Genomic DNA, 23,180 nt, shown 5'->3' with positions numbered 1-23,180 from the left:
ACATTTAAAAATTGGTAATAATCAGAGGTAAGGTGAGAAAATTGTAAAAAGGCTAATTGTGTATGCTGGTAGCCTTAATGGCTGACAGGCAGTTTTCCTCCATCTCTACTGTGGAATTGCAGGAAAGGAACAGAAGTAAAAAGGTTTGGGCACTTTTACTGAAAACAGGAGCTGCCAAACCTTCTAATGGGTAGGTTAACACAGACTTACTTTTCCTAACTAGCTTTTAAAAAAAGGAGTCATGGACCTATTCCTAGAGACAAAATATACTGGATGTTCTGTTCAGAGTAGGATTCTATTCTGCACAAAGGCATCATAAAGATATCCAGAATATTTTAAAGAAATATTCCAAATTACTACACAGGGAGGATGGAACCTGTGGGAATCTGGACCCATGATTTGTGTAAGGACTCCTTCTATACTGTTGGCAACTGCTCTGTAATCTGGAGACTCAGAAAGCTGTCTGGGGCTCCCTAACCAGGGTCTCACAAGTTGGCACATGCCACTGTGGGAGACAGTCTCTTCTCGAAGTCATTTTACACAAGTTACTTATTTTTTTCTCCCTTAATATTAAATAAGAAGCAGAGAGATAACTAGGTGGTGATGTAGTGGGAAAAACACTAGGCCTGCTGTCAGGAAGACCTGAAGTTCAAATGCAGTTGGGTGCCCCTGAGCATGCCACTTAAACTCTGTTTGCTTCGGTTTTCCCAGCTGTAGAATGGAAATAATACCACCTATCTCCCAAGGTCGTGATGAGGATTCTTCTGTTAATATTATTAGATATTTCCATTCACCACCCATTTCAAGGTATCTGCTTAGTGACTAAATGTGATGGGACACCTTAGAAACACACATTTAGAAACAGAAACTCCAGGATAACTCTCAAGTATACAATTTGTTTTTATTTACAATACCCTATAAAAATGTAAATTTAGAAACTTTTATTTTCATTAATCAGAACCAAACAAAAAAAGTAAAAGCACGGGAAGAAAAAAAGAATGAAATGTTCACTTGATCGGCTGGTGGGGAAGGATGGAGAGGAAGGTGCACAGGTAGAAATATGCAATAAATGATGGTTGGGAGAAAAACTGAATGTGAGTGGGGGGGGGATGGTTGGGAGAGAAGCTGGAGCTGGATAAGGGGAAAAGATGGTGAACCAAAAGTGATGGAAGAGAGGCTGGTTATAACGGAGGATTTCACTGGTTGTACAATACATATATGTGCAAAATGTTCATCTTCTTAAATAAAAGAACCTCTCCTCTCCACCACATTCCAAAAGGTGCGAACAGCGGGAAACAGTATTGGATGATTATGAAAATTCATCAAATTGTCCTGGGGGCTATACCTGCTGGGGATAAAACCCAGTCCCCCTGGTTAATTTTGTTAAGGAAATCAGGGCAAAGCAAGGGGCTGTTCCGGCTGGGCTTCAAACCCAGGCCCCACAATTATTGGGAAATGGGACTTGAGTGAAACAGAGCAGGGACAGCAGCTCTACTTCTAGGTGGGAATGGGGAGAGAAGGGAGGACCATGTTAAATTCAAAATTCATGGTTACAGTTGGAGGCCTCTACCCTTTAAGGACCAAATGAAAAAGGGTTAGAGAAGAGCCACAGGAGAGCTTTCTAAAGCATTCCCAGGAAGACAGGGTAGGTAAGTGTGCAAAGATGTGCAGTTAAGCTCCTATGCTGCTAATGCAGACTATGGGAGAGAGTCAATCATCCTGTGCAGTCTCTCAAGGAAGGGGACAGAAAGCAATTCTCTTATGGTTTCAGGAAGGATGAAAAGAACTAAGCATGTGCTGTCTCCACAGCAAGGAGATGAAAACAGGAGGAGGAGTTATCAGGAGCTGAATGAGGATTTCTGAACAGGGTTGGGCACCTAATAAGATAAGGCATTGCTCAATGATTTATCTTATGATTGGATACCCATATCTATATCCATATGAGCTAGCACGAAGGGCAATCAGCACTTAGTTTTGGGGATGGACTAGACACATTCCCCACATTCCAGCTGTCTGCTAGTTAGAGTTGACTGAAAGATTTTTTCCCCCTCAAGCCACCACATCACTCCTTTAGACCTCTGGAGACAACACAAATATCTATCTAATGTCCCCTCCTAGAGACTTGTTAATAAGGGGTGAGGAACTGGAAAGTATCAAACAGGGTAGGGGGCAGAATATTTTTGGTGGGCTATACTTTACTCTCAAGCATGAATGATAGGAAAATATCAGATTAAAGAGATTATATCTGTGACTCTAGCCAAAAAACCCCAGAGAAATTAAAAAGAATTTGGGGCAGGGCAGGGCATGCAGAATTGTGACCTAGTAGTGAGGAGTAGAAACCAGCAAAAGTCATAGCCAGCCAAGGTTCCCCGAGCTGAGAGGAGGAGGCAGGAGATCAGAGCTGTCTCCAAATACCAGTTATCGATGAGAAACAATTCCACAAGGCTTTGCTTTTGGGGAAGGAGCCACCTTCCCTCCCCCACTGAAAACACTCCATTGGTGATGGCAGCAGTGCAGATATCGGCCTCCTGGAGATACAGGTGCCTCCAGAGCTCTTTTACCGTATCCCCTGAACCAACCTAAAGAGAAAGAGAGATTATGAGGAAAACAAAGCCAAAAAGAAGTCATCTAGTAGACACTGCGAGGATGTTTATACAAGGGGAAGGGATCAAACATATATATTAAGTACCAGGCCCTGTGGTAGATCTTTATAATCTCTCATTTGATCCTCTGACAGTTGAACAGACTGAGGCAGATGGATTTGCCTAAGGACACACAGCTAGGAAATATCTCAGTTAGGTGCATCTAAACTCAGGCCTGCAGGCCTCCAGCTCTTTTGGTGATGCCTTGAATTCCCCAAAAATTCTCAAGAGAAATGCCTCCACTCCCTCCTCCTCCAGGATCCCACCCTTCTTCCTATCTTCAATCCAACATTACTCTCTACCAGGACATCCCTTTCTTTAGTCTCTTCTTTTGTCCTCAATTTCACCTCCCTCTCCTGCCTTGCATCTAACTTTGCTCCTGTATTCAAGATTTAGGAACAACTTAACTTACTGCAATTTTGTCTCAAGCAGGTTCAGTTTCTGTCGGTCAACATATCGAGAAAAAAGGGATGTGAGGTTTGCAGGTGTGGAGACGGGCTTAGCCAAGGTCATCTGGGGCATCCGCAGGAGTTCTCTTGTGGCCATGAACATCAGCTCTGTCCTGCCCAAAAAAAAGCCACAAAAGGAATGTGAGAAAGAGAAAGGAACTGCTCAATTAGTGTGCCAGAAGCCGGGCAAAGGCCTGGCACTATGACCACCCCTTCCCTGACTCACCACTGGTTGTCCTGCATCAACTCGGTAGCCGCGTCTGAACTCTGTAGTTCTTCTCCTCGGCTCAGGACCAGATAGAGCAATGATAGGCCAAACTGTACAGAGAGCAAAAAGGCAGCCGTCTGCTGGTCAGGCAAGCAAGCAAGCCTACTATGTGCCAGAGATACAGGAGGAGGGAAGGAGATTATCCCTACTCCCAGGGGAGAAAACCAAGGCCATAGCCAAGTCTATAAAAACTCAATCTAAAGAGATGGACTCTATCCTTTTTTAAAAATTTTTTTTAAAATAAATATTTTATTTATTTTGAGTTTTACAATTTTTCCTCCAATCTCACTTCCCTTCCCCCACCCTCCACAGAAGGCAATTTGTCAGTCTTTATAGTGTTTTCTATGGTGTACAATGATCCAAATGGGATGTGATGAGAGAAATCATATCCTTAAGGAAGAAACATAAAGTATAAGCGATAGCAAGATCAGACAGTAAGATATCAGTTTTTTTTTTCTAAATTTAAGTTAATAGTCCTTGGTCTTTGTTCCAACCCCATAGGTCTTTCTCTGGATACAGATGGTATTCTCCAACGCAGACAGCCCCAAAGTGTCCCTGACTGTTGCACTAATGGAATGAGCAAGTCCATCAAGGTTGATCATTGCCCCCATGATGGACTCTCCTAATAGGAAGCTTGGTGGGTGGGGAGTGGACACTGAAAGGGCTCAGCAAAGATTTCATGGAAAAGGTAGTACTTGAGCCATGTCTTTTTGAAAGATTTGAGGGAGAGATGAGGAGGGATGGGTGACAGGACAGCCTGTGCCAGCTTACAGAGGTGGGAAATGGAAGCACAGAGTATGGAAAGGGAAGAAAATTTTAAAAAGGACTGTGAAGGCCTTTAAAGTTAAAACTGTGGGATTTCTATTTTATCTTGGAGGCAATTGTGAATCACTAGAGTACATTTACTAGGGGCTGAGACAATCATATCTGAGCTCTAAAACAATTAACTGAGGATCACTGTTGAGGATTTACTGGAGTGGGAAGAGCCCTGAGCAGGTAGGCAAAACAGGAAGTCATCACAGTAACATACATGAGAAATGATAGAGTCTAAACAAAGGTGGCAGCTGTGTGAGGTGAGACAAAAGCTTGGGAATAACTTAGAGGTAGAAATGGAAAGATCTGGCAATTGAGTAGAGAAGTCAATGCTAATGCTGGCTATGAACCTTGGAGACTGGCAGGATGGTGCCCTCAGCAGATACAAGAAATGTGGCAGAGGGGTGGTTTGTGGCAGGAAGTTAATTGGTTGTTTTTGGTATGGTGAGCTTGAAATGTCCCTAGGGCTGTCTGATTTGAAATGTCCAGTAGCAAAATGGTAGTATGATGAAGTTGGGGGTTGGAGTGGAGGGGACTGGAACAAGATAAAGTGATCTAAGAGTGATTCCAAGTAAATCCATGTGAACCAGCAAGGTCCCTGACAAAGCACAAAGAGAGAAAAGAACAGGGGAACCTAGGAGTGACAGAGATAGTTAGGAGGGGATGGACATGGAGGACAAAACAGCAAAGGAGATGGAGAAGGAAAAGTGAACCGGGACAGAGCAGTGTCACAATATCCCAGTCACTTCACTTCATCTGCCTCAGTGTGTTCAACTGTAAAATGCAAATAATCCCACCTTTGTCAGAGATCAAATGATAGTATAAAGCTCTACCACAGGGCCTGGCACTTAAACAGTGTTAAAGGTGGCAGAGAGGGCAGGAAGAAGGAACACTCAGATTTGAATCATAAACAAGGAATTCTATTTGGTGGTTAAGAAAGCATAGGTTATTTTGGAGGGAGGAGTTTTAGTCACGTGATGAGGTCAGAAATCAGCACATCAATAGTTGAGGAGGAACAGAGACAACTTCTAAGTGTTTGGCCAAAAAGGGCAAAGGTATAGATAGATACAGCACTGTAGCTTCAAGGGAAGGTTGCTGTTATTCAGTCATTCAGTCATGTCACATTCTTCATGACCCAGGGACTGTTCTGTCCATGTGTCTTCTTGGCAAGGATACTAGACTCATTTGCCATTTCTTTCTCAATGGGATTTGGGCAAACACAGGTTAAGTGGTACTACTAAGATACTGCTAAGTATCTGAGGCTGCATTTGAATTCAGACTCAGCACTCTATCTACTGAGCCATCTAGTTTCCTGTATTCAAGATTAGTCCCAGCTTAACTTACTGCCATTTTGTCTCAAGCAGATTTTTGCAAGGCAATGGGGTTAAGTGACTTGCCCAAGGTTGCACAGCTAGGTGAGGCTGGATTTGAACTCAGATCCTCCTGACTCCAGGGCTGGTACTCTACCAACTGCGCCACCTAGCTGCCCCTATTGAAAGCTATTTTAAGGATAAGGAATACCTGGACAACAGGGAAAGGATTCAGTAGATAGAGGTTAAAAGATTAAAGAAGAAAAGATGGCGACAAGTTATAATCAGCTGGAGAAGACAAAATGGGATGGAACCAAGGAAATATGTAAAAAGTTTGGCTGTAGGTCAAGCACAAGATATCATTGTTAGATATTGGGGGGAAAGTGAAAAGAATCAGGGACAAGGTGAAAGGGTTTTGAAAGGAAGTGAAGGTATGTAGAAGGTAGTCCCATTGAATGGCTTCATCTCAGTAAGATAGGAGACAAGATCCTTAGCTGGATGAGGAGGGAAAGTTTAGAAAAGCTTTTCTGTTAAGATATGAAACCAACTAGAGAAGAACAAAGGGATCGCCATGTTTTAGATAGGATTTACTTGAATTTATGAATTTAGTTTATGAATTTATGAATTTAACCTATCTAGTTAGCAAGGTTATATGACTTCCAGCTCCATTAAGCAGCCTGGGAATAGGAGCGAAGGAGTTGGATGGTGGGAATAATGTAGGTCTGTCCATCCTCTTCTGCCACCTCAATCAGAGACCCTATACTAACATTTCCTGCCCCTTCACTTGTTCTACACTTAAAAGATGAAAATCTGAGAGTAAACAGAGTCAATAATAAAGAGTAAACAGGAGTCATCCCTACTCGGGATAGCATGACTAATACCCTTCTGGGGAGAGAAAAGAATTGCCTAACTTTGCTTACTGCTTCCTCTTCACTGTGATAGAAACAAAGTCAAGATGGGATGGAGTCTGAGCAATAAATGAACCCAGCCCCTATTTATTATCTACATCCCCGATAAGGTGTCAACTGGCTTGGGCAGACATTGCCAAAGGCAAAAAAAAAAAATCATACAGGATGGCTTTAACTATTGAGAAGCTCTTCCTTGAATTGAACTGAAATCTGCTTCCTAAAAACTTATACCCATCAAATAATGGGAAGCCATAAACTATGATGCAGACAAAAAAGGAGGAAAAAAAGTCAAGGCTTGTTAATAAGACTAACTTCATGGGAGAAGAAATGAGAATGGTCTAGGTAAAGCAGCTAAATTATCAAGGTAATTAATGGAGGACAGACTTTTTGAAAGTAAAATCTCAAAATAGATACAAACACTAAGAAATATAATTATAATTACTACAAATAATTTCTTTTTTTTGAAATCTTTTTTTAAAGGGTTTTTTTGCAAGGCAAACGGGGTTATGTGGCTTGCCCAAGGCCACACAGCTAGGCAAATATTAAGTGTCTGAGACCAAATCCGAACCCAGGTACTCCTGATTCCAGGGCCCCCTACAAATAAGAAATTTCAAGGAAAGTGCAAACAAAGACCTATTTACCAAATCCTGGAGATATCAAAATAAGAGGAATTCCTATCAATAAAGTCAGATAATTTTTTATCTCTAAAATTGTTAAAGCAGAAAATATGAACAGATTCCAGAAAGACTTGGGTAGTAAATTTAATGATAATTAAATCAAAACAGGAAGCTAGGGATGTTTTGGAATGTACATCTCTATCCTTTTGAATATGACAAAATTGAGAAACAAATTTTATTGTCTTTAAAATATCCTTATTACTCTTAGTATTTAGAAAAGAATGGGAATGGGGGTGGCTAGGTGGCGCAGTGAATACACTGGTTCTAGAGTTCTAGAATTCAAATCCAGCCTCAGACATTTAATAAGCTGTGTGGCCTTGGGCAAGCCACTTAACCCCATTGACTTGCAAAAAAAAGAAAAAAAGAATGGGAATAAACAGACACACAGTTCATTTAACTACTTGGATAATTCTGACCCAAAGGAGAAAGAAGATGAGCAGGATTAGACATAATTATTTCCACCCAGTTTATCTAAAGTATGTATTTTTATCCGAAATTGTGATATACATGAAACATGCCAACAGTTCCTGCCTAGACTCTTACATAAGTCCCTGTAAGCTAGCTTGGACCTGCAACTTAGCTCAGATTGAAAATGCAGGCCATATTGGAGTTCAGAGGGAGGAAGAACACAAGAGCACCTTGTTCTGGAGCACAGCAGTGAGGTGTGGGTTGGCGGGTGCTGGTGCAGCTGCACTTTGAGGTAGGTTCATTAGCTGTTGCAGAAGGCTGGTGACAGTCATTGATGGAAGATGATAAAGGAGAAGGGAGAAGGGACTCAATAAGCAAGGTAATACCTAAGAAGAAAGAAAAGCATCAGAAATTAGCACTGGATATTCCCTCCAGCCAAAGCAGGGAAGAGAAAGGGCAGACTGTTTCAATCTTAATCATCTGAAACAAGATTCCATAAAAGGGGGAGATATCACAATGAGAGAATTCTAAATCATTTGGGGCTAAAATTGATATATCCCTCTAAATATGCCCTAAAGCACCCCAACATCAAGTCCATGTTATTAGCAATTTCACACCACCTCAAAGGCATGAAATCCCTTTATGAATATCCAACAAATAGAATTATCTTGAACTTAGAGACCACTTAAATGCTTAATATTTTATTAACAATCTAACATTCAATATATTGAAACAAATTATTTAGCAATAATTTTAATGCTGAAAATATAAAACTTTCAGGACCTCACATTATGATCCCATAAGGATTTTTCCTATTAATTCTCATTCATTTTTCATCATCTATTTTTCACTTAGCATTATTTCATAAAAGTCCTTCCAGATTCCCCTACATTCCTTCTCTTAGTTACATTAGAGAATTCCATTATATCAATGTAGCCTAATTTGTTTAATTATTCCCCTACTTTTGGAACATTTAGGTTATTTCCAGTTTTTTTTCCTTTCTAATTACAAAAAATGCTGCTATGAAAACCTCTGGAGAGCTATTTTTGTCAGAGCTGTTTGCAACAATGGAATCATTAAATCAAAGGATAAAATTCTCTTTGTAACTTTTTGTTGTGTACTTCTAGACTGCTTGTAGAGTACTTCTCAAAATAAGTTATTTATTTAAGGCAATGGGGTTAAGTGACTTGCCCAAGGTCACACAGCTAGGCAATTATTAAATGTCTAAGGCCAGATTTGAACTCAGGTCTTCCTGATCCCAGGGTTGGTGCTCTATCCACTGTGCCACCTAGCTGCCCTTGTAGAGTACATTTAAAGTTTAAAGTGTTTTCACATCTATTATCTCCTTTGTCCTCTTAAGGAATTTTATGGAGAAGCAAAGACAAAGTGACCTGCCTACCTTCACAGAATGAATTCACTGCTTACCAAAACAAGAATACTATCCTTTTGATCACAATGCTGAGGACAAGGGGTTCTTAGCCTTTTGGGGGACCCTGAAATGGCCTGAAGTCAAGTGGAATCCTTTTCAGAATTACATTTTAAAATGTATAAAATACACAGGATTGCAACTGAATTGACTGCACAAATTAAACCAACTAGAAACACATTAATCAATATATTTTTCATAGATCGCAAGTTAAGACCTTTCGGCCTACCTTCTCAGCAATACAGTGATCAAAGACTATTCCAAAAGATTTGTGATGGAAAATGCCATCCACATCCAGAGAAAGAACTATGAAGTCTGAATGAAGACTAAAGTTTACTATTTTCATGTTCTAAATTTCTTTTTCTTTCTCATATTTTATTCCCTTTTATTCTAATTCTTCTTCACATTCTTTCACAACAAGAGTAATATGAAATATGTTTAATATGACTGAACATGTATAACTATATTAGGTTGTCTTATGGGGGGAGGGAGAAAAATGTTACAAAAATAAATGCTGAAAACTATCTTCACATATAACTAGGAAAACTATCATTAAGATAAAAAAAAGGAAACTTTTGGTCCAGACTATACAACTGAGGTACTAAACTCCAAAAACCAAGAGTTGAATAATTAGAAGGAAATCTAAGAGTTCATTTGTCCCATCTCTCATTTTTTTCTGGCCAGATAAGAATGCCAGCTATTATTATTACCCACTCTATCTTCAAAGGTATCCACCCAGTTAATGCAACCCACCATAATACAAAACCATTTAGTACTTTAAGGAAATAAATGGTCAGTGTCTCAAAACAATTTTTGTATACTTTAAGAGAGTAAAGTCATTCCTTTAGTGGTTTTTTTTGTTTTTTAGTTTTTTGCAAGGCAAATGGGGTTAAGTGGCTTGCCCAAGGCCACACGGCTAGGTAATTATTAAGTGTCTGAGGTCAGATTTGAACTCAGGTACTCCTGACTCCAGGACCACTGCTCTATCCACTGTGCCACCTAGCTGCCCCTTCTTTAGTGTTTTCATCATGCTAAGACAAATATATTCTTTCCTCGAATATAATAACATATTAACTTCGTCTCTAGGGCCCTTAGTTAACTATAAAGTAAGACTTAAGCAAAGTGATCTCTAAGGCCCTTTCCAGATGGAACGAACATCCTCTGGTTCTCTACTCCAGGCTCCTAAGATCTTTCCAAGTAGCAGCCCCAGATGACTATGATTGAAACAGTCTGCTATACCTCTTTCTGCTCTTCTGCTGTTCTTCCCAGATTTTCTCCATCTTGTGTTTTACAAATATTAGCCTGGGCTTCATGGACATTACTTGATTCATTTTCACTGATGCTGAATCACAGCCATAGCTTTATAAATCTGCTTGTTTTCTCCCAAATTAGAACGGAAGCTTCTTTCCAGTGGGATGTGTCAAGTCTTTGTACCCAATTTCCCTAGTGCACAGCACTTAATAAACACTTCCTGAGAAGAATCCATGGAAAGACAGAAACTACACTTTGAACACACCACGAAGAACATGCTAAATGGGAAAGAAACCAACCCCACAAATCCACAGCAATATACCAGTTGCTTCCTCCTTCTCTACACAGTCTGTTTCTCTACCTCCCGAGTAATTTAAAACTTAAGGTCAGAACATACAATGACCAGAACTCACATTCTAGAGTTCTCTTTCCTTCAAGCAAAGGAAAGTTGAAAGTCTAACTTGTTATGAACTGTGAAGGCAGGGTGTCTCTTGTGCTATTTACCTCATCTTGGGCATCCTTTTTGATCAGAAAGGGCAGGTTCCTGGCTGTTGCCATAAGGATATCAGCCGCTTGCTCTTTGGACAAGAAAGGGAGGATACGGGCAACCATTCTCTTCCCTTTACGAATACACATGATTTGCATAAAGTGGTCATCACTTGGCCTATAAAAGGACAAAGAATTTCAAATTATATCAAAGTCAAAAATAGTACAGGGAGCTCCCAATTTATTCCATTTAAAATTCTGCCAACCAAATTCCCATACAAGGTTTCCTTAACTGTGATTTATCATATACATGGTCAAAACTCAAAGCTTACTCTCAAAGATAAAAAATAACTTTCTAGGCATGAAAATGTTTTGGTCAATGTACTGAACCATTTCATTTATTTTCTTTGTCAAAAGATCTAGTATGTATTTTATATTTATATGCATACTTCGCCAGGAGAAACCCTTACTGAAAAAATGGGGAGCCAGCTCACTTCACATAGGGACCTATTCAGGTTCAATGCTCCTTTAAAATTCATCAATATGTCATTAGTTGATTCCTGAACTGGAAGAGAAAATTACATTTTTTCTGAGTTATCAGACAGGGCAAAGGACTCCAGTCATGTTTGATTTCACTTCTTCATTTCTGCTTCTCCAAAATAAAAAGACTTCTATCAGTCCAATTCTGGAAAAAGACTTACTGAAAAGGAGGGGTTTGCCCATCAATAATTTGGGAGAAACAACTATTCTAAAAGCCCTGAGTTTGTGGGCAGATGATGGATAATCTCCTTGCAGGCAAGATGCAAAGACGCTATTCGACTTATGCTCTCTCAGACAGCAGCTCTTACCTCTCTTGCCCAGGCAATTTCCCCCTCAGGTTGTCATACATATCGCATATCTTCTGTTTTCTCTCCTCCATCAGTGCCTGTCGCTCCTCTTCCAGGCTTAGAAGATAGCGCCTTTCATAATCCTCCACATCCAGGAGCAGACTGTATGTCTAAGTGGGACAATCAGAGACCCCTGGGTTAGGGCATTGTGCTGTCAGCCCTGCTCCCTCCCAACTCCAAATGACAAGAGATATTAAATAAAACTTGACTAGTAGTGAAATTAACCTGGGATACTACAGATCTGGACTAACTTGGAACTTCCCTCAACGTTGGAACTGCCCCATCTCCTTCCCACTTAGCTTTTCTCCAGATGGCTATAAGTGGCAAAAATAGGTCTAGACTTTGACTAAATTTTCAACAAAAATTCTGGGATTGTATTCAAAAACTTCAAGCTACAATGTTTTCTAGAGATGTTTGATGAAAGAGTAGTGTTTGCTGCAAGAAGAACAGATTACACACACACACACACACACACACACACACACACACACTTGATTAAATCCTTCTTATAATTACAAAAGGCAAAGGGCAAATTTTCCCTCATTATATTCATGTGTCTTGTACATAAACACATATTTAAGAGCTCTAAGTATGTGTGTGATTAGGAGTCTATGTGTATAAAGAGTGGTTGAATGACTGCAAGCATAATAATTAGAACTCACTTTCTCAATTGTAACGAGAGTTTTTCGTCTCTTGTCCCGAACTTGTTTCTCTTTGGTCTCCTAGGAAAAGACAAATGTCTCAGTGCAGTGTCTTTTAGCAGACCCATCCCAAAGCACATTCTAAATATCAACCTGCAGGTAATATAGCAATAGGATTGTGTAAACTCAGCTATACAAGGAGCTTTTGTTTGCTGAAAGTGAAAAAACTATGGTGGACAGTGCCATAGAAAGGATATCAAGAGAACTGAACAAAGGACATCAAACATACTTATTAACATTCTATGTAGGTGAGGGGAAGCGAATACATATATAAGTATGTGTATGAGCATGCATGTATGTATGTTGCATGTGCATACACACACACACACACACACACACACACACACACACACACACACACACCCCCGATAGGAGACAAGAGTGGGAGAGGAATGCCAAAGAAACCATGATGTACTCTCAAGAACTAGACAGATGCCAGACAAACAACAACTCTTTTTTCCACCCCACAGCTGTAAGGCACTGATAGAGGAAAAGGTGATGATCCAGATCCCTGTAAGCAGACAATACTGCTAAACACCTACATCATCTTCGCTCCGGGATGTTACCACAGCATCAATCATTTTCCGGGGATTATTCACACTAGAGACAGTAAGCTTTCCCAAAGAGCCCTCAAATTGAACTGTAAAAACAAAAATAAAAACAAAACAACCGCAACAATGTTGGCAGACAGCTTTTAAAAACATGCTAATTCCTCAACAAACTATGAGAAAAAAATATAATCCTTTATGTCCAAACTCTGAGTAGCAGATTTCCCAATAATCTCTTAAGCAATTTCAACACAGATCAAAATAATAATTGAAAATATTTCCCTCTTTATTTTAAGAGGTCATGGGAAATGTGCTTGCTGCACTAAGATGTGGCCACTATGTTTACCAAGCACCCATAGCCTCTTGTATTACTTCAGACTAACTAGCCCTGAACTACCTCCAATAATCTCAGTCTCTGATATGATGAATGGGGTGATAAGGCACTCACTCACCTGGCTTATAGGCATGCTCCAGCTTTGCCACTTGTGGGGTGATCAGCTTGGTACGTTCTTTCTTGGGGCCATCTCCATGTACTTCCTCAGCAGCTGAGAGTTTCTCCAGTTTCTCAAAGTAGTTCTAGAGGGCAGAAAGAATTATAAATTATCTTTTCTTTTTTGCCTGATAATATTTATTGCCTGAACGTACGATTCTTTTTTTAAAAATTCAAGTATTTTATTTTTTAAAAAATTCAAAATTTTAAATAAATTTTTAAAATTTTATTTTAAAAATATTTTAATTTTCCAACTACAAGCAACAGTCATTATCAACAATCATTTTTTTGCAAGGTTTTGAGTTTTACATTTTTCTCCCCCTTCCTTCCCCCCCACCCCCTGACAGAATACAATCTAATACAGGTTCTATGTGTATAACCATGCTAAACAAAGTTTCATATTATAAATCATTTTTAACACCAGAAGACCCAGAATTTAAGCTGGGTCAACTGACAGCATATTTTTTTTTAATATAAAAAGCCAAGAAAATAAGACATAATGAAAAATTTATTTCAAAGTAAATTATAATACAATTTTTGCATCAATTGACATATACCTTGACCATCTAATATTAATGATTCAAAATAATTGGGAATGGGATTATGATTTCATACTGATCAATATGAGATCTGTAATGAATTTACTAATAATTGTTTCTCAGAGCACTCTTTTCATAGGCAGACTCTGGTCTGGGAATCAAAGAAAACAAAGCTGCCTGGAGCAATTCATTAATTCTGACAAGCCTGCATTCTTTTCCTGACCTGTATAACTTGTTCTATACCCAAACAGAATAATGAGGTTACCCCCAAGACTATATAATCAAGGACACTTGTGCTGTCCTATTTGGATAGTTGTGACTCTCGAGCCTTGCCATGATTATTTTATTGTCTTGTACTGGCTTATCCTGAGAAAAATCACTCAAACCCAATTGTTCTATGATCCATCTCCGCATTCCCTTCACACTTATGATCATGTATATAATTTCTGCTACCATTACAACAAACTGGATTAATCTCGATTTGCAAATGTTCCTTGCAATGAAAGTAATAAATTTAAACCACTACTTGATGATTGATACTGTTTCACTCAGAATAGAGGCCGGCTCAATCTCAGTAAAATTCTACTAACAAGGGTAATAAGAGTGTTCAGCTTACTGATATTCCAGTATACGTGTAAACTCTAAGAATCTATTTTGTGAGAGATCCAACCCTTCAACAAATCTAAGTGCCAGACATTGTACTAAAGACTTAGGATACAGAGACAAAAATAAACTAGTGTTCTCCAAGAGCATCTACTCTACTGGGGTGCCAACACATACATATATAAAAGGAAATACACACACACACACACACACACACACACACACACACACACGAGAAATAAATATAAGGGCCTGGCGGGGGGTGGAGAGTTGTCCTAGCCATTAGGGAAGATAGAAAGAGGTTTCCTGTAGAACATGGTTCCTGAGGTGAATTGTGAAGGAAACAAAGGCTTTTAAGAGTTAGAGGTGAAGGAGAACATACTAGGGGACAGGCAATTTAGACCAAGAAGATGAAGTATAAAGAAACAGCAAGGCCACAGAAGGCAGGAAGGGAAGTCAAAGAACAAAACTAGAAGGGCAGGTTGAGGCCAGGTTGTTAAGTGCTTTAAAACCAAATCAGGTGTTTATATTTGAAAACAAGTTAAAATAGGAGCCCTGCACTTTACAACTTTACTGAGTTATTTAATCCTTTTTTTAGTCATGTCCAACTCTTCTTACCTCATTTGGCATTTTCTTGGCAAAGATATTGGAGAAGTTTGTCATTTCCTTCTCCAGTTCATTTTACAGATGAGGAAACTGGGGCAAACAGAGTGAAGTGTTTTGCTCTGTAAACATCATCCACACAGTTGGATTGGAACTCAGGAAGACCAATAATATTCCTGACTCCAGGTCCAGTACTCTACCTACTGTGCCACCTAGCTGCCCTGAGAAGTTCAATCTTAAATTTGTGCTTTAGGAAAATTCCTCTGGTAGCTGTATGAGAGGTAGAGTCTTGAAGCAGTGCACCCAATTAGGAGACTACTTCAACAATCCAGATTAAAGACAATGAAGGTCTCAAGCAATGTGATGACTGTATGAGTAGAAAGAAGGGGACAGATGTGAGGGATGTTGTAGGAGGTAGAAATGACAAGAGCTGGCACCTGATAGCTGTGTGGGTTGAAAGAGAGTGAGGAGTCATGATAACACCAAAGTTTCAGACCTGGGTACCCACAATTGGATCTGCCCTTGGCAGAAATTGAGAAAAGGGTGTGTTTTGGGGAACAGATAATGAATGAGAAAATTATCCTATTTGAAATGGCCAGTAAAGAAGTTGAAGATGAGTGATCTTTGGGAGGGAGAAGGGTTAGAAATGTAAATCTGGAAGTCATCTTCATAAAGATAATTAAATCTCTGGGAGTTTATAAGGTCACAAAGTGAGAATGCAAAGAAGGCCCAGAACAAAGTGGGGGGGGGGGGGCGGGCATGATAGTTATTATCAAACAGTAAAGAGATTGAGAAGAGGCCAGACAGGCAAGAAGAAAATCAAGAAAAAGCTTTACTATGTAAACAGAGAAAAGAGTATATCCAAGAAGACAAGGTTGTCAACAATGTCAAATGAAACAGAGAGGTTCAAAAGATGAAGACTGAGAAAAGGCCATTAAATCAAACAATTCAGAGATCACTGATAAAACTGAGTTTAAGTTGAGGGGTGGAACTGGAAGCCAGACATATGAGAGCAAGTTTTTTCCCTGAGTTTGGTTTAGAAAGATAGAAGAGATATAATACATAAGCTTGAGGAGACTATAAAGTCTGTTGAGGGTATTTTAAAATAGATGAAAGACAGGTATATTTGTGGGCAGTAAAGAATCGGTAGATAAAAGCTTAAGATTAGAGAAAATAATCTTTTTTTTAATTGAAGATAATAAATTTTGATTTTCATTTAAACTCCACAGTTCCTTCTCTGGATACAGATAGTATTTTCTATCACAAATGTTTTAAAATTGTCTCTGATTATTGCACTGCTGAAATGAACAAGTATATCATGGCTGATCATCACTCCATGTTGTTTTTAATGTGTATAATGTTCTTCTGGTTCTGCTCATTGCAGTCAGCATCAATTCATTCAAGACCTTCCAAGATTTAGAGAAAAGAATCTTAATGAGCTAATCTGTTACAGAATGCAGAAGGAGAGAGAATTGGGGTACCTGGGGCTGGTCTTGATGAGGAAGGTTACCTCTTCAGAGTGGAGTGGAGTAAAGGAGAAGAAAAGAGGGGATGGTATCAAGGAAGTTTGAACTCTAGAGGAAAGAAAAGGGAGTACATAGGAAAAGGTTTTTAATTTTCTCAGCAAAGTATAAGGTGAAGTCTTCTGCTGAGGGCGTAGTGATGAGAAGCTCTGAATAGTTAAAGATGTGAAAGATCCCATGTGTAGCTGAGGTGGAATGAAGGTCATGATTCTTTTTTTTTTTTAGTGTTTTTTTGCAAGGCAACGGGGTTAAGTGGCTTGTCCAAGGCCACACAGCTAGGTAATTATTAAGTGTCTGAGGTTGGATTTGAACCCAGGTACTCCTGACTCCATGGCTGGAGCTCTATCCACTACGCCACCTAGCCGCCCCGAAGGTCATGATTCTTAAGGAGCCTGAGGAATTTGGAGCTTAAAGTATTTGTGAGAATATTCACCTATGTTGAAGTCTCCGAGTAAAAGGGCACTTTTTATATTGGTGTATAAAAGAAAGACTGGAGTGGACATGGAATATCTTGACAAAGGCTCCTAAATGGCATAGGGCAGGGCTTTTAAAAGTTTTCATCAAGGGGCAGCTAGGTGGCACAGTGGATAGAGCTCCAGCCATGGAGTCAGGAGTACCTGGGTTCAAATCCAACCTCAGACACTTAATAATTACCTAGCTGTGTGGCCTTGGACAAGCCACTTAACCCCACTGCTTTGCAAAAATAAAAAAAAAAGTTTTCATTGAAACAAAAGACAATATATTTTGATTTGCCATTTTAGTTGAGAGCTCTGCTGTAGCTTTGTCTTTGTTTACTAAAATATTTTAAGGGGTCAGGAGGGACATGAAGTACTGCAACTCTTCTTCTGGAACCACAATGCTAGGATACATTAAAAAATATAGTTACATCCATGATGGGTCTCCCCACATCAACAGACCTCATCCAAGTATGGAAGTCTTCTTGAAACAAGGTATCTAAGACCAAGGGGAAGAAGCTGGGGGTTTTTTGAACAAGATCATAGCTAGTTTATTAAAGAGGATAAAATAGGTACCAAAAGTCATGATCCTGCTTGTTAGTTTTGATCTATGTTGTAACTAGCATTGTTATTACTTACACACCCAACACCTTATTGAATGCAGAAGAGAAAAAAAACTTAGCATTTTTCTGAAATGTTTCTCTGGCCTTACTGCAACCTAGTTGGCAACATCTGACAACAAATTATAGAAGTATGTAGTTGCCCATTCAATGCAACAGGAGTAAAAGCTTCCTTGCAAATAAAAACTCATAAACTTCAGAACTGGACCTGAAGTAGCCTTACTATTTACTATGTAAATATAAATTTGAATGGTAAAGTTAAAAGAAGAATAAACTAGGCAGAGACAGCCATCATATAGCAGGCTTATTTATGGCTAATGGATCACCTGCAGAAAGAACAAGTTGTTGGGTTTTAAAGGAGAAAGCATTAGTGGAATAACTTATTTCAGTTTTTATTTTTTCAAATTATAAGGAAAAATAGTTTTCAATATTCATCCTTTTGCAAGCTTCTGACTTCCACATTTTTCTATCACCCTTCCTTTCCCCCTCCTTCCCTTTGATAGTTAGCAATCTGATGTAGCAGTACATGTATAATCATGTTTATTATATTGGTCATGTGAAAGAAGAATTAGAACTAAGGGAGGGGGAAAACCATGAGAAAGGAAGCTTTAAAAAGTGAACATAGTATGCTTTGTTCTGCATTCAGATTCCCTAGTTTTTATTCTGGATGTGGATGACATTTTCCATTCTGGAGAGAATTTGGAACTTGGAAATACCCAAAGGGCAATAATAGACTCGTGGAATATTCACTAGTGGAATATCAGAGATATCTCCCTCATTGTGCTTAATTAGGTAGGAAATGAGTAAAAAAAGAAAAAGAAAATCATATTGAGCAGAAATAGAACAATAATTAAATGTTGATGGAGAAATTTTCATTTTTAAATCTGTAGTTTGACCAAAGCCATTGATGAGAAGTCATAAGTAACCAAGATTCATTCAAAAATAAAATGAAATGAAAATAAAAATTAAAAAAGTATAGCTGGTGCTAAAAGAGAGTAGTCGAGGATGCAGTATTATCTAGGGTTAATTAGGTCTCTGTAAAGAGCAGAAGATAGAAGGAGCACAAGATGAGGCTAAAATGAAGGAAAGTTCTAGAAGGAATTCTAGAAGTCAAAACAGAAGGATGGTCAGAAAAAATAGGATATGGCAAGTGCAGGATGGAGGTGAAAAGGGATTCAAGAATATGAAGTGGGTGACAATTATTTATTTTAGGTTTTTTTTTTTTGCAAGGCAATGGAGTTAAATGGCGTGCCCAAGGTCACACAGCTAGGTAATTATTAAGTGTCTAAGGGGGGAGGCAGAGCCAAAGATGGCAGCAAGAAAAGGGCTTCTCTTGGGTGCTCTTGCCATATTTCAAAAATCATAAAATTATGACTCTAAATTTTCGAGACAGAACCCACAGAAAGATCTAAGTGAGGCAATTCTCCAGACCAAGGTAACCTGGAAAATAGTGGAAAGGCTCTGTTCCACATGGTTAGAGGGGTAGCCTGCCAGAGTGAAGGAACTTCAGCCTACTGGAGGCAGCCCCAGGGCACCTGGGGGCCCCACCTCATGGCAAAGGCAGTTTCCTGACCTACACCCCTGGGAGTATAGGACACAGCTTGGAAGATCAGCGGGGTGGGGTGGGGGGTACAGAATGGACAACTTCTGCCAGAGCAAGTGCAGGCACTCAGCAAGCTCAGTAGCCTAGGCAGCCCAGATCCAAGAAAGGAGGCCTTCCACAAGCAGGAGCCGCCAGGCAACTAAGCCTTGAATTCTCAGCTTACCATAGGTAGGGGAGTGGAGAGACTTCCCAAGTCTGTCCTCTGTCCCTGAAACAGGACTCTGGGGCTCTGACCACATTCAGATTCTAATCACAGTCTAGGCCTCCCATAGAACAGCAGGCCTCCCCAACCTTAGCCCCATGGTAGAGACCAGGAGGGAAGACAGAGCTTCACACACTGAGATCCTTGTTGGGGGGGGGGTGTCCCAATAATACTCAAAAGCTCAGGAAGCACCCCAAAACCAGGCACAGGCTGGGGAAATGAGTGAACAGAGAAAAAAAGAGGAACACCATTGAGAAATACATTGTCTATGATCCCAAAAAGATCAAAATACTCAATCTGAAGATGAGGAAGTATAAGCTTCTGCATCCAAAGACTCCAAGAAAAATGGACATTGGGCTCAGGCTATGACAGAGCTCAAAAAAGACTTTGAAAATAAAGCGAGGGAGATATAAGAAAAATTGGGAAAAGAAATGAGAGAGATGCAGGAAAAACATGAAAAAAAAGTCAGCAACTTAGTCAAGGAGATTCAAAAAAATGCTGAAGAAAATAAAGTGTCTGAAGCTGGATTTTGAACTCAAGTAGTCCTGACTCCAGGGCTGGTGCTCTATCCACTCTGACACCTAGCTGTCCCACAAGTATTTATTTTAGAAGAAAAATCTCAGTCTAGAAATAATGAGTCATCTGTGTAAGGCTGCCAGTGTTCTTTTCTGACAGAACCAGAATGGTGAGTAAAGGTAATGCACAAAGGACTTAATGCATTTAACTGAAAAAGATCTACTGGAAATAATTTAAATGAGCCCCCCCAAAATAAATAAACCATTCCACTACATCACAGGACTGGTATATGTTGCATTCAGCTTGAAGAACAGAATTTACAAGTCCAGAACCAGTTAGGGTTTTCAAAAGATCACACAGATATTTGTTTTTTAAGGGGGGAATAAAAGAAAATTATTGTCCAAGAAATGTATTTTGAAAGAGATGTGTATCAGCAGTGTAAAAAAGGGTGAAGGATAACAGGTTGACAGCCTAAATGCTGTTATGGTACCAACAGTAAGTTAAAATCTACCCTCCAGTGGGTTACTCCACTATAGAGTAGCTGTGGTACAAGAACAAGAATCTCAACGGGGAAATAGGCAAGTACAGGTATCAAAATCTGCATCACTAAAAGTAGTCATACGTGAGTGAAATCACAAAGCCATTCAAGTATTTAACTGATTAAAATAACCAGTTAGGAATCCAAAAAGATATCAAAGAATTGGCAAATGGCATATACCTGGTAATAAAAGTCATCCAGGTAGGGATCAGTGCTTTGTAACTGCATCATCTGGATCTTCGAAACCCAATCTTTTTCCCGCTGTAACATAAGGTTGGCATATGGATCCTTTCGTAGTTGTTCCTGATGGTTACTCCGGTGACTTCCTCGATCCCCTGTTGCACCATTTATACTTCGATGTTGACTAAGGAAAAGAAAGGCATGCTTAATTCACTCAAAGATTTGGGATGTGGATAAAGTTGAGATGGCAAAGTTAAAAGAAGAATAAACTAGAGAGAGGCAACCCTCATATGGTAGCCTCATGCATGGCTAATAAACCACCTGCAGAAAGAACAAGTTGTTGGGTTTTAAAGGGGAAAGCATTAGTGGAATATCTTATTTCAGTGTTTTTTTTTCCTATAAGCAAAAATAGTTTTCAACATTCATCCTTTTGCAAGCTTTTGAGTTCCACATTCCATAATATTGGCTTTTAATAGTCATCTCAGTTGTATGATTTCCTCCAACTCCATTAAGCAAAATGTGGGAGGAATGGAGAAGGCAGATGCCAGGAGTAATCTAGGGCTGGAGTTAGCATGGTTTTGAACACTGTAGTACAAGAGGGAATGGATTTGTGATTAGAGAATAACATATTATATTACAATATTATATATGTATACACACACACACACACAGTATGGTTAACTGCAAGATAGAAACTGAAAAGAAAAAAGATGTTGGAACTGGAGCAATGATGTAAAGCATAGCAAAAAAGTAAACTGTACCAAATAAAAATTTTTTTAGATGGGGATATGTAACTAAGTCATAATTCAGGGAAAATGACTAAACAATGTGAAAAAGTATAAGCAGAAAATTCACTGCATTCCATTTAAAGTGAGAGAGTATTTTTTTAAAAACGGAGAATTTTGTATTTCATAATCTACTCACTGAGATTCTCCCAATAAAGCACCCATTTTATGGAGACTGCGGGCAGTGAGAGGGCAAAGAGAATAGAAATGTGACAGGGAGACACGTGAGGAAGGAAAATCAATTTGTCCAGGCTAATATATAATTCTGGGGTTTCAAGAGTTGATATTTTTGGTTCATTCAGAAACCACTGAACCTCACAGAATTTCTTTACTGGCAGCTGTTTTCTGTTGAGCTTTGCTATTGTCCAATTGAACATAGTGTTCTACTCTATTTTTGAACATACATAGTATTTAGTTAATCCAAATTTCAATCAGACTAAGAGCTCTCAAAGGTAAGGAATGCCTTTTGCTTTTTCTTTGTGTATCGCCAGCATTTGCTTCAGTAAAGCATACAGACTGGATACTTAAATGCTTGTTGACTGACTGTTGACAATTAATCTAAAAAAAATGAAGAATTTTGGAATGATACATCTTTGGCACTGCAGGTTCAAGAACATAATATCTAAATTAAAGTGGTCAACAAAAGACAGTCCAGAATCTGGTGGGAAGAGATTTATCAAATGAGATTTTCTTTGAAAAGTCGGGTATACATCTGTATCCAGATAAGGAGCTGTGGAGTTTGAACAAAGTACAAGGACTATTCCCTTTAATTTGGAAAAAAAAAACCCAGCTGCCTTATGGTTTGATCTGGTTACCTCTGAGAATTCTGTTCTCTTTAAGGACATGATTTCTCTTTCATCACACCCAATTTGGATCTAGGTACAACATGGAAACAAAGTAAAGACTGACGAGTGCTATCTGTGGGGTGGGGGTGGGGGGAGGGAAGCAAGATTGGGGGAAAACTATAAAACTCAAATAATATCTTTAATAAACACTCTATTGCTTTAAAAAAAAAAAGAAGAAAAGTCAGGTATAAAGAGTTCAGCTATTGGGATAAAAACTCTCTGAAAAAAACTGCTGGGAAAATTGGAAGTTAGTATGGAAGAAACTTAGATTAGACCAACACCTCACACACCCTTTACACCAAGATAAGATCAAAATGGACACAGGATGTAGACATAAAAAAAAAAATTAGAAGCAAATTAGAAGATCAAAGACTAGTTTAATCTGTCAGATTTATGGAAAAGGGAGCAGTTTATGACTAAGAAGAGATGGAAAACATCACCAAAAACAAACTAGATGATTTCGATTACATTAAATTAAAAAGCTTTTGCACAGACAAAATCATTGTAACCAAGATCAAAAGAAATGTAGTAGATTGGGAAACAATCTTTACAACTAATGATTCTGACAAAGGACTCATTTCTAAAATATAAAGAGAACTGAGTCATATTTTTTAAAAAACCCATTCCCCAGTTGACAAATGGTCAAAGGATATGCAAAGGCAATTTACAGATGAGGAGATCAAAGCAATCCAATCATATGAAAAATTGCTCTAAATCATTAATTATTAGAGAAATGCAAATTAAAGCTTCTCTGAGTTACCAACCTCACACCTCTCAGACTTGGTCATTATGACCAGAAAGGATAATGATCATTGTTGGAAGGGTTGTGGGAAATCTGGGACACTATTACTCTGTTGGTGGAGCTGTGAACTCATCCAACCTTTCTGGAAAGAAATTTGGAACT

General features: G+C 39.0%; 1 protein-coding gene across 2 annotated transcripts in view; it reads right to left on the bottom strand.

The window, feature by feature from the left end:
- Positions 1 to 862: 862 nt before the first annotated feature.
- PATL1 (PAT1 homolog 1, processing body mRNA decay factor) overlaps positions 863 to 23,180 on the bottom strand; it is a 44,296-nt gene continuing 21,978 nt past the window's right edge. For both annotated transcript variants that reach the window (XM_074231412.1, XM_074231413.1), the window contains exons 10-19: positions 20,647 to 20,830; positions 13,227 to 13,350; positions 12,769 to 12,866; positions 12,188 to 12,247; positions 11,487 to 11,635; positions 10,657 to 10,816; positions 7,706 to 7,861; positions 3,318 to 3,409; positions 3,055 to 3,204; positions 863 to 2,579 (exon numbers count right to left, since the gene is read on the bottom strand). In XM_074231412.1, the coding sequence (XP_074087513.1) occupies positions 2,558 to 2,579; positions 3,055 to 3,204; positions 3,318 to 3,409; positions 7,706 to 7,861; positions 10,657 to 10,816; positions 11,487 to 11,635; positions 12,188 to 12,247; positions 12,769 to 12,866; positions 13,227 to 13,350; positions 20,647 to 20,830 (1,195 nt within the window). In that variant the 3' untranslated portion in view covers positions 863 to 2,557. The remainder of the gene's footprint in view (positions 2,580 to 3,054; positions 3,205 to 3,317; positions 3,410 to 7,705; positions 7,862 to 10,656; positions 10,817 to 11,486; positions 11,636 to 12,187; positions 12,248 to 12,768; positions 12,867 to 13,226; positions 13,351 to 20,646; positions 20,831 to 23,180) is intronic.

Source organism: Macrotis lagotis, chromosome 3 (genome assembly GCF_037893015.1).
Source record: "Macrotis lagotis isolate mMagLag1 chromosome 3, bilby.v1.9.chrom.fasta, whole genome shotgun sequence".
Taxonomy (NCBI): domain Eukaryota; kingdom Metazoa; phylum Chordata; class Mammalia; order Peramelemorphia; family Peramelidae; genus Macrotis; species Macrotis lagotis.
The sequence above is the reverse complement of the archived record's forward strand: the minus strand, read 5'-3'. Positions and strand labels throughout refer to the sequence as shown.